The sequence below is a fragment of the Salvelinus sp. IW2-2015 genome, linkage group LG13, assembly GCF_002910315.2.
Source record: "Salvelinus sp. IW2-2015 linkage group LG13, ASM291031v2, whole genome shotgun sequence".
Taxonomy (NCBI): domain Eukaryota; kingdom Metazoa; phylum Chordata; class Actinopteri; order Salmoniformes; family Salmonidae; genus Salvelinus; species Salvelinus sp. IW2-2015.
In genome coordinates this window covers 13,395,087-13,407,164 of record NC_036853.1, presented here as the reverse complement: position 1 = coordinate 13,407,164, position 12,078 = coordinate 13,395,087, and the positions used below count along the sequence as shown (strand labels likewise).

Genomic DNA, 12,078 nt, shown 5'->3' with positions numbered 1-12,078 from the left:
TATATTTAATTATATTATACATTTGCTAATTCTTAAAGAGGGGGCCACCCATTGAGATAGATTTAGGACTCTAGCACCCAAAAGCCTGTTTTAGCATTGGCAGCGTCATTGAAGACTTTCATCATTTTGTCAACTGGGTGGAACTTCCGATGCGTTAAGGAAGGATAACATAATTCAATCCAAGTCATCAGGAGGGATCAGCCAATGAAATATACTCGTGAGCAATATGACAAAATATGAAAATATGCACATCCAAGTGTAGGACAGAAGAACGTATCAAAGAAAAAAGGAATGTCCTCAACTCTGGTATAACGTATCAAAGAAAAAAGGAATGTCCTCAACTCTGGTATGCTCCCATGGCAATTTAATCAGACGCCCCAAAAATACAAAGTTTCGATCCGAGTTGCATCTTCGTCAGGTCATTCACCATTGTTAAACACACCTCCTTAAATAACCGCTAGAGCCCTCAAACTCAACTCTGGACCTCAAAGCTAGTTCCACTGCGTTTTTTCATTGTTCTCTTCTAATCAGTGATTTAAACCTGAGACACCAGGTTGGTGCAATTAATTATCAGGTAGAACAGAAAACCAGCAGGCTCCGAATCTCAGTAGGGGTTGGTAATCTTCTCTAGTTGCACGGTTATTAGCGCAGTGTTCTGTCACTCATGGGGACACTACATCACGCAGTGTTCTGTCACTCATGGGGACACTACATCACGCAGTGTTCTGTCACCATGGACAACTACATCACGCAGTGTTCTGTCACTCATGGGGACACTACATCACGCAGTGTTCTGTCACTCATGGGGACACTACATCACGCAGTGTTGCCATGTTCATGGTTTTCCTGCTAAATTGGGCTACTTTGAAAATGATGTCGCATGTGAAAATGTATTGGTCTCGGGTTGCAGGTTTTTGGGCTATTTCTAAGTTAAACTGCAGCCGCCATGGCATGACATATTTCACTCTGACCTGCTGCTGACTGTCAGGCAATGAGGCAGGCTGTTGTTGAGGGAGTGAATGAGTGAGTGAGTGAGTGGTGGGGAGGGCCAGAGGAGTGTGTGTGTGTGTTTGTGTTGAGAAAGCACTACTAAGTCACGTGAGCGAGAGGAGAGAGAGCAGCTTTTTACCACTTGTAGGTTGGCTATTTAGATTGTCATTATAGCACTACTGAGTCACGTGAGCGAGAGGAGAGAGAGCAGCTTTTTACCACTTGTAGGTAGGCTATTTAGATTGTCATTATGGAGACACCTATTTCCAAACTTTTTTCCATAAAACATATTAACAAGCTTGAACTGATGCACATCAAGAAATAATGGAGACAAAGCACTGGAAAACGACTTTGGGTACATTACAGCACATTACATGAATCCGCTCGGAGGTGGTTTAGACTGCATTCTAATGTTTACTGCTTAAAGAAAACGGTATCAATCGAAGTGCTTTATGCATGCTCAGTTCTTGGGTCTCGGGGCTGCCCGAGTGGAAATTTGAAATGGAAGTTATGGAACTAACTCTCTAGCATGGTTATCTTTATTGGGAAAAGTCCTCAATTAAACTTACATTAAGCTAAATGTGGAGAATTATACATTTGCCTCAGATGGCCATCTGAGGAGCCTTTTAATGTATGTCATTGTAGGCTACTATTTGATACAATAAATATGTTGAAATGAAGATACCACTGGAGTCATTGCAAATCAATTTGTGCCACTTGTGTAGCCTACCTGGAGCTGGCAAACCAATGTAATAAATAGCCTATAACGTCAGTGTATTGTTGTTGTAGCCTTGTGTAATGATGAACGCATTAGATTGACGGTAACAGTGGTCAGATTAGGCTACAAGTTAAAAAAATATTAAATAAATACTGGCTGTTGTTGACAAACATATTCAGTTCATATACAGTGCCTTTGGAAAGTATTCAGACCTCTTGACTAGCTCCACATTTTGTTACGTTACAGCCTTATTCTAAAATGGATAAAATATAATAAATCCCTCAGCAATCTACACACAATACCCCATAATGACAAAGCAAAAACAGGTTTTTAGACATTTTTGCAAAAGATTACAAATAAAACAACTGAAATATTACATTTACATAAGTATTCAGACCCTTTACTCAGTACTTTATTGAAGCACCTTTGACAGCGATTACAGCCTCGAGTCTTATTGCGTATGACGCTACAAGCTTGGCACACCTGTATTTGGCGAGTTTCTCTCATTCTTCTCTGCAGATTCTCTCAAGCTCTGTCAGGTTTGATGGGGTGCGTCACAGCACAGCTATTTTCAGGTCTCCAGAGATGTTCCTTTGGGTTGAAGTCCGGGCTCTGGCTGGGCTACTCAAGGACATTCAAAGACTTGTCCCGAAGCTACTCCTGGATTGTCTTGGCTGTGTGCTTAGGGTCGTTGTCCTTTAGAAAGCTGAACCTTCACACCAGTCTGAGGTCCTGAGCCCTCTGGAGCAGATTTTCATCAAGGATCTCTTTGTACTTTGCTCCGTTCATCTTTCCCTCGATCCTGACTAGTCTCCCAGTCCTTGCCGCTGAAAAACATCCCCACAGCATGATGCTGCCACCACCATGCTTCACCATTCGGATGGTGCCAGGTTTTCTCCAGACGTGACGCTTGGAATTCAGGCCAAAGAGTTCAATCTTGGTTTCATCAGACCAGAGAATCTTGTTTCTCCTTTAGGTGCTTTTTGAAAAGCTCCAAGTGGGCTGTCATGTGCCTTTTACTGAGAAGTGGCTTCCGTCTGGCTACACTACCATAAAGGTAGTGATTGGTGGAGTGCTGCAGAGATGGTTGTTCTTCTGGAAGGTTCTTCCATCTCCACAGAGGAACTCTGGAGCTCTGTCAGAGTGACCATCAGGTTCTTGGTCACGTCCTTGACCAAGGCCCTTCTCCCCCGATTGCTCAATTTTGCTGGGCGGCCAGCTCTAGGAAGAGTCCTGGTGGTTCCAATCTTCTTCCATTTAAGAATGATAGAGGCCACTGTGTTCTTGGGGACCTTCAATGCTGCAGAAATGTTTTGGTACCCTTCCCCAAATCTGTGCCTCGACACAATCCTGTCTCGAACCTCTACGGACAATTCCTTTGACCTCATGGCTTGGTTTTTGCTCTGACGTGCACTGTCAATTTTGGGACCTTGTATAGACAGGTGTGTGCCTTTCCAAATCATATCCAATCAATTGAATTTACCACAGGTGGACTCCAATCCAGTTGTAGAAACATCTCAAGGATGATCAATGGGAACAGGATGCACCTCAATTTCAAGTCTCATAGCAAAGGGTCTGAATACTTATGTAAATAAGGTATTTCTGTTTTTTAATTTTAATACATTTGCAAGAATTTCTAAAAACCTGTTTTCGTTTTCTCATTATGTGGTATTGTGTGTAGGTTGAAAAATAAATATTGAATCCATTTTAGAATAAGGCTGTAACGTAACAAAATGTGGAAAAAGTCAACGGGTCTGAATACTTTCTGAACGCCCTGTACATGGCTCTGGTCTTTCCTATTTAAAAAAAGTCAAATAAACGTTTTAATCTACCCCTAGCCCATTTTTTTTGGAGGGGGGTATGCCCTCTAATTCTTCAGATTTATAGTTGACCCGTTAACCCATATACCATCAGCTTTTAGCAGATAGTTATTGATAAAACATTTGTGTACATACAACCTGTGCTTTGTATTCACTTGTGTGGTTGCATTATGTTTTTAACTCATCAAATAAACCAAATGAAATGTGTAAAACTATTCACCAGATCATATGTTTCAAGAATATAAGTAGAAAATGACTTAGAATGTAGTCTGTGTCAGGAAGGTAGCAGTGCACCAAGAGAAATTCAAGTTTGCAAAAAGAAACTGACAAAAGGAAATGACAGTTTCGACTTCATTAAAGTGGGCTGGTTACCACAGTAACTGCCAGTAACCCAACACACACACACACACACACACACACACACACACACACACACACACACACACACACACACACACACACACACACACACACACACACACACAACTGAACATGTAAGCTCATACACATTGATAAGTACATTGAGCAAGCATGGATGAGCTGGGTGAGTATACTTTTTTCCTCTGCTGCTGTTGTGTTATAAAACAAAATACAATAGATCAATCTATAAAGGAAATACAGACATCAATAGATTTGAGCACGAATAACATTTTAAAAATGATATACTCATGAAAATGTACATGTCAAAGTTTTGTTGTGTTTGGTGAATGAAGCATGTATTACATTGGGCATGCTAATCATATCATATGGTTCATATCCTATTTGAATAAAATGTATTGTTGTAGACATGACTGTTGATGTAAATTCACGAGGAATCACAAAGAAGGTTCTCTGTTGATAGGCAGATGGATTGTTGAGGTTGTTGACTGAAGTCACCTAGTACCAACCACATTCAATTAGTGAGAAGTCCAGTGGATAGGGATATACAGTGGCTTCACAAAGTATTCACACCCCTTTACTTTTTTCACATGTTGTTGTTTTACAGCTTGAATTAAAAATTGATTAAATTGAGATTTTGTGTCACTGGTCTACACACCATACCCCATAATGTCAAAGTGGAATTTTGTTTGTAGAGCATTTTAGAAATTAATAAAAAATGTAAAGCTGAATTGTCTTGAGTCAATAAATATTCAACCCCTTTGTTATGGCGAGCCTAAATTAGTTCAGGAGTAAAAATGTGCTTAACAAATCGCATAAGAAATTGCATAGACTCATTCTGTGTACAATAATAGTGGTTAACCTTAATTTTGATGTCTGCGCTTCCGGGGAAATCTAATTAGCACAATACCAAACTCCCCATGTAAATCGATCAGTTTAAACAAAACATATTTGTTTTTGCAGTGGATGTGTCTCAATCCCCCGCCTATGTCGCACTTCCGTATCTGTGGTGAAAGGTGACAGAGCTAGAGCGGTGTTAGTCAAACCATGAGACACCCCGAAAATCGGTCTTCTCACATAATTGTAGTTAATCATAGTTTGGCTTGCAAACTATGATCCCTCTATGGAAAGATGAGACTGTGAAAAACATGATGGTGTTCTCCGTTTTGCTCTACGACCCCCACAAGCGTCTTGGAACTCGTCTGAAGTCAGTACAGATGATCTGCCAACTTCTGTCTGTAGCGTCCGAACAGTTTGGGCTACACACTAATATGACCCCTCTGTGGACAGGTCAGGCTCTCACGAACACGTACAGTTGAAGTCGGAAGATTACATACACTTAGGTTGGAGTCATTAAAACTCGTTTTTCAACCACTCCACAAATTTCTTGTTAACAAACTATAGTTTTGACAAGTCGGTTAGGACATCTACTTTGTGCATGACACAAGTAATTTTTCCAACAATTGTTTACAGACAGATTATTTCACTTATAATTCACTGTATCACAATTCCAGTGGGTCAGAAGTTCACATACACTAAGTTGACTGTGCCTTTAAACAGCTTGGAAAATTCCAGAAAATGATGTCATGGCTTTAGAAGCTTCTGATCATTTGAGTCAATTGGAGGTATACCTGTGGATGTATTTCAAGGCCTACCTCCAAACTCAGTGCCTCTTTGCTTGACATCATGGGGAAATCAAAAGAAATAAGCCAAGACCTCAGAAAAAAATTGTAACCCTCCACAAGTCTGGTTCATCCTTGGGAGCAATTTCCAAAATGCCTGATGGTACCACGTTCATCTGTACAAACAATAGTACGCAAGTATAAACACCATGGGACCACACAGTCGTCATACCGCTCAGGAAGGAGACGCGTTCTGTTTCCTAGAGATGAACGTACTTCGGTGCGACAAGTGCAAATCAATCCCAGAACAACAGCAAAGGACCTTGTGAAGATGCTGGAGGAAACAGGTACAAACGTATCTATATCCACAGTAAAACAAGTCCTATATTGATATAACCTGAAAGGCCGCTCAGCAAGGAAGAAGCCACTGCTCCAAAACCGCCATAAAAAAGCCAGACTATGGTTTGCAATTGCACATGGGGACAAAGATCGTATTTTCTGGTTTGATGAAACAAAAATATAACTATTTGGCCATAATGACCATCGTTATATTTGGAGGAAAAAGGGGGAGTCTTGCAAGCCAAAGGACACCATCCCAACCGTGAAGCACGGGGGTGGCAGCATCATGTTGTGGCGGTGCTTTGCTGCAGGAGGGACTGGTGCACTTCACAAAGTAGATGGCATCATAAGGAGGGGAAATTATGTGGATATATTGAAGCAACATCTCAAGACATCAGTCAGGAAGTTAAAGCTTGGTCGCAAATGGGTCTTCCAAATGGACAATGACCCCAAGCACACTTCCAAAGTTGTGTCAAAATGGCTTAAGGACAACAAAGTCAAGGTATTGGAGTGGCCATCACAAAGTCCTGACCTCAATCCTATAGAAAATTTGTGGGCAGAACTGAAAAAGTGTGTGCAAGCAAGGAGGCCTACAAACCTGAATCAGTTACACCAGCTCTGTCAGGAGGAATGGGCCAAAATCCACCCAACTTATTGTGGGAAGCTTGTGGGAGGCTACCCGAAGCGTTTGACCCAAGTTAAACAATTTAAAGGCAATGCTACCAAATACTAATTGAGTGTATGTAAACTTCTGACCACTGGGAATATGATGAAAGAAATAAAAGCTGAAATAAATCATTCTCTCTACTATTATTCTGACATTTCACATTCTTAAAATAAAGTGGTCATCCTAACTGACCTAAAACAGGGAATTTTTACGACGATTAAATGTCAGGAATTGTAAACTGAGTTTAAATGTATTTGGCTAAGGTTTATGTAAACTTCCGACTTCAACTGTACATGTGTTCACAAGACTCGTCTTAAGGTCCCCCAGTACCAGTAGAAAAAATTAATGGAAGTATATATGGAGACTGTTTAGTGGTTAAATACATGTAAAAAAAAGTTTCCCGATCGCTCAGATATAGTGCACTTCAGAACAAACTTAGTTTGCATTCCATGCAGTGAATATGTTGTTCAATGCGTTTGTATGGGCTAATAGCATTAAGGCCCCGAAAACATTTTCATCCCCCAAAACCTTTTTTCATATTTCAATGGGTCTTAAAATTCAAAACCAAATAGCAAAATGACCCTCGGTTTGACCTTCTTAAAACAATTCCATATAACTTAGTAGAACCCCCCCCCCCCRCCCCCCGGCTTTGACAGGGCTTAGACTCTTATGGGTTAACATGAGTTTTGAATGACTACCCCATCTCTGTACCCCACACATACTGTAAGGTCCCTTAATTGAGTAGTGAATTTCAAGCCCAGATTCAACCACAAAGACCAGGGAGGTTTTTCAATGCCTAGCAAAGAAGGACACCGTTTGGTAGATGTGTAAAAATTTTAAAAAGCAGACGCTGAATATCCCTATGAGCAGTGTGAAGTTATTAATTAGGCTTTGGATGGTGTATCGAAACGCAAGGCCAAATCAACACTGGAATTGCTTACCAAGACGACATAGAATGTTCCTGAGTGACCTAGTTACAGTTTTGAAAATGGCTGTCTAGCAATTATCAACAATCAACTTAAAAAACAATAATGGGCAAATATTGTACAATCCAGGTGTGCAATGCTCTTGAATACTTATTTATATAGGTATTCACACTCCTGAGTCAATACTTTGTAGAAGCACCTTTGGCGGCGATTCCATATATGAATACATTCTGAAGGTACTTAATATGTTTTATTTTTACTTTGAAAAAAGAAACAAATCATGGATTTGTGCTAAATCTCCACCAGTGTAGTTATGACTTACTTGTGTTAAACTTCCTCTTAAAATGAGCATAATACAATAGTTATATGTAATGTTCCTTTCATAGGCTACCGTCAGCATGTGAGTTAAAAGTCAGAATAAGACTGTTTGTTAGTCATAGAGTGCATCAGTTTCAAAAGTTTCACTTCTGCTTTGAGGATCTTGTCTGTAACATCTCGTATATCATATCCTCAGGAAGCAGCACTGTATGAAACAATCAGTGGTGGGAAAAGTCCCCAATTGTCATACTTGAGTAAAAGTAAAGATACGTTAATAGAAAATGACTCAAGGAAAAGTGACCCAGTAAAATACTACTTGAGTAAAAGTCTATTTGGTTAAGCAAATCAGACAGCACATTTTTCATGTTCTTTTAATTTACAGATAGCCACTCAAACACTCAGACATAATTTACAAGCGAAAGCCTTTGTGTTTAGCGACTCCGCCAGATCAGAGGCAGTAGAGATGACCAGGGATGTTCTCTTGATAAGTGTGTGAATTGGACCATTTTCCTGTCCTGCTAAGCATTCAAAATGTAACTAGTACTTTTAGGTGTCAGGGAAAATGTATGGAGTAAAAAGTACATTATTTTATTTAGCAATGTCGTGGTGTAAAAGTAAAAGTAATCAAAAATAGTAATGTAAAGTACAGATACCCCCAAAAATACTTAAGAGGTACTTTAAAGTATTTTTAATTAAGTACTTTACACCACTGGAAAAAATCACATCAGATCAATGGGTGCACCTCGCAATAGGCAAAAGGAGAACGTAGTGAGGCATTGTTATTCAGCTCAGAGGAAGTCTGTTAGAAGTGCTTACTCTGATTGATACTGTAGTACCATACCATACCACAGCATATATGTGTTTTATAGATCTTATCTTAGAAGAGCTGGCTTTCAACTTAGCTGGTCCAGAGTCAGCTACTCAGAAGAAAGAAAGTGATACAGCCAACACATATGGACAGGTAATGACAAAATTACCTCTAGCAGTTGTTGTTTAGTCTTTTGTCCAACTATTACAACTGGATGTGTCTTTTAGCTCTATGCTTTATGTGAAATTTCCCACAGGTCTCAAAGGTGTGTCCTGTTGGTCTCCCTCCAAAGAAAGAAAACAAGACAGATAGTACCAATGTATACAGGTGAGCCACTGGTAGGTCTGCTCACAGATAGCCATACATTATGATCCTGGGTCAGACCATATAGATAGAGCTGAGACTGAGATGTATCACCTCAGATTCAAGTATCTGTCCAGTGTCCATTGCATAGCAGTGCTCATCTGTGGTTTTCTCTGTGTGTTTGTCAGTGAGTTACCAGCTCCAGTGGATGCCGGTCTGCTGAGTCCTTGCTCTGCTACCAGAGAGCTGGACTCCATAATGGAGGATTTGCTGTTTGGCCTGGAGATGGGGGTGAGGAAGCATCTATCATGGAATACACTGCCGGTCAGAGCATGAGCAGAGGATGACTGTAGGAGAATCTCAAATGCATTTCCTTGATTCCTTGTGTCCTCTCTCCTCGCCCCTTCAAAACCCATTGTGTGAGAAGGTCAGAGGGGAGGGACCTCTGAGCTTCCCATCCAACAGCTTCTCATCCAATGGGTTTTGAGAAGGAGGCAAGGAGAGAGGATGGGTAGAATCAAGCAAATAGAATTCTCTGTCTTTCAATGAAGTTGACTTGATCTGACAGCAGAGGGCAGTATAAGCAAACTGAATAAATATTGGAAGCTTTAGTACCACTAGTGCCTCCAAAATGAATAGAATTTTGAGATATACAACTGTTAAAAACACATTTTAGATGCATATGAAAGGATGCAATTCTGTTTTGAGGACACACAGCTTTTTCTCATCTTTAGCTCCCAGACCCTCCTCCTCCCTCAACCCCACCACCACTTGTCCAGAAATCAGTCAAAAAGAACCAGGTTGGAGAAAAGAAAGAAAAGGAGGACACACAAGTGAAACAGGAGAGCACCAACAGTCCTAAGACTTATGATCTGGAGCGCAAAGCATCAACACAGAGAAAAACGGACGCCATAGATGACCTTCTGGGAGGCCTGAGCTCTGATATGGAGAAGATGGGTGTACGAACGGTGGCGAAGGGCCACTGTGCTTCCTGTGGCAAGGTCATTGTGGGAAAGGTAAACAGCTTGAACTGTCAAAAACCAGACAAAAGCTTGATTTCAAAATAACAGTATAGGCGAAGATGATCAATCAAAAGAACCATGGCCAGTACATGAAACAAAGTATATTTTTCTTCTTACCATTTTATTTTATTCGGCAGATGATCACAGCCCTGGGCCAGGTGTGGCACCCAGAACACTTTGTTTGTGTGGAGTGTCAGGCTGAGCTGGGGACTAGTGGCTTCTTTGAGAGGGAGGGGAAGGCCTACTGTGAGAAAGACTACCAGCATCTCTTCTCCCCTCGCTGTGGTTACTGCAAGGGCCCCATTCTGCAGGTACACTCCTTCTCTTTGGATTGGACTGTATTATCACCATTATTTAACACTGCACAAAACCAACTCACCACCTCTCTAGATCTGTTGTCGTTGGGTTTACCTCACCGCATGCTGGGCTCTTTGTCCTCTCTCTCAGAACATCCTGACAGCGATGGACCGCACCTGGCACCCTGAGCACTTCTTCTGTTCCCATTGTGGGGAGCTCTTTGGGGCTGAAGGTGAAGGAGCACACATCTATCTGCCTGACAGATGGCACCACAACTACTACTGTTCCCTATAGGGTAACATATGATCTAGACCACAGTGTGACTGAGAACACTCCTCTCTTTGCGTGTGTGTCCTTTGATGTGCCATAGGTTTTCTGGAGAAGGACGGGAAGCCGTACTGCCACAGAGACTTTTACCATCTCTTTGCTCCAAAGTGCACTGGTTGTGGAGACCCTGTGAGAGAGAACTACCTGACTGCAGCCAACGGCACCTGGCATCCCAACTGCTTCGTCTGCTCAGTGAGTCGCTCACCACAGATCACGCACATGGCTTCGAAACAACAGCCAACAGCCACAATACAACATTGTGCTGATATTATCAGAATCCTACTCAACCTCCAATAAAGAGTAGGCCTACTATATCAAGTAGATAGAATAAGTGCTCTCTTTCTCCTTCTCTCCATCTCTCCAGGACTGTCTGAAGCCCTTCAACGATGGTTGTTTCCTGGAGCTGGATGGTCGTCCCCTGTGCTCTCTGCACTTCCACTCCCGACAGGGAACACTGTGTGGGGGCTGTGGAGAGCCCATCTCTGGCCGCTGCATCTCTGCTTTGGAGCGCAAGTTCCACCCTGAGCACTTTGTGTGTGCCTTCTGTCTGCGTAAACTCAGCCAGGGGGTGTTCAAGGAGCAGGCAGGGAAACCCTACTGCTCAGCCTGCCACACCAAATTGTTTGTGTGAGACTTATTTAAGTGATAATGCCCGAGATGCCAGAGTTTGGAGGATATATTGGCACCGGTTCGAGTGCCGGCAAAGCGTGCTTCGAGGGCATTATCACATTTATACAATGGGTTACCAACATATTTTAATTAAAAACTTTATTTTGATGAATTTATTCATACTATTTCATCCTTCCACAAAATATAGTCCCGACACAAAGCTGATTCATGATTTCGACTGGCTGAGAAACGCTGCCTGTCTGTCTCGTCCTGACTCCCGACATGTTCATTACTATAGGACAGCTGAAGATCGAATTTGAATATTGAAACAGTGTTGCAAATGTCAGAGAGACAGACAACAAGGTTTATACAAATCTCCTAATAGTACCCAGTTCATATATAAGTTAATCAATTAACCTGAAAAAAGTCATACTTACAAAGTATGTGGAAAATCCCACACGGATCATCAAGGCAATATCCGCATAAGAATTTAAAATTAATTTTGTGTCCTGTGTTGCATGTGGACATAGACTGAGTGTACAAAACATTAAGAACTTCTGCTCTTTCCATGACATAGACTGACCAGGTGAATCCAACTGAAAGCTATGATCCCTTATTGAAGTCACTTGTTAAATCCACTTCAATCAGTGTAGATGAAGGGGAGGAGACAGGTTAAAGAAGGATATTTTTGAGACATAGATTGTGTATGTGTGCCGTTCAGAGGGTGAATGGGCAAGACAAAAGGTTGAAGTGCCTTTGAACAGGGTATGGTAGTAGGTGCCAGGCGCACTGGTTTGTGTCAAGAACTGCAATGCTGCTGGTGTTTCATGCTCAACGGTTTCCCGTGTGTATCAAGAATGGTCTTCCACCAAAGGACATCCAACAACTGTGGGAGCATTGGAGTCAACATGGGCCAGCATCCCTGAGGAACGCT

At 41.6% G+C, this 12,078-nt stretch overlaps 1 protein-coding gene across 2 annotated transcripts; it reads left to right on the top strand.

Annotated features, from left to right (window-relative positions):
- Window positions 1-3,983: 3,983 nt before the first annotated feature.
- On the top strand, window positions 3,984-11,316 carry LOC111971358 (leupaxin). Of its 2 annotated transcripts, XM_023998098.1 has the most exons (9): window positions 3,984-4,072; window positions 8,648-8,739; window positions 8,843-8,913; window positions 9,078-9,180; window positions 9,624-9,905; window positions 10,049-10,222; window positions 10,359-10,440; window positions 10,579-10,727; window positions 10,900-11,316. In XM_023998098.1, exons 1-9 carry the CDS (start codon window positions 4,060-4,062, stop codon window positions 11,164-11,166), a joined length of 1,233 nt encoding a protein of 410 aa, XP_023853866.1. In that variant the 5' UTR covers window positions 3,984-4,059; the 3' UTR covers window positions 11,167-11,316. The 2 variants fall into 2 exon arrangements, with proteins under 2 accessions (XP_023853866.1, XP_023853867.1); XM_023998099.2 differs by lacking the exons at window positions 3,984-4,072; window positions 8,648-8,739 and having other exon boundaries at window positions 8,839-8,924.
- The last annotated feature ends 762 nt before the right edge of the window (window positions 11,317-12,078 follow it).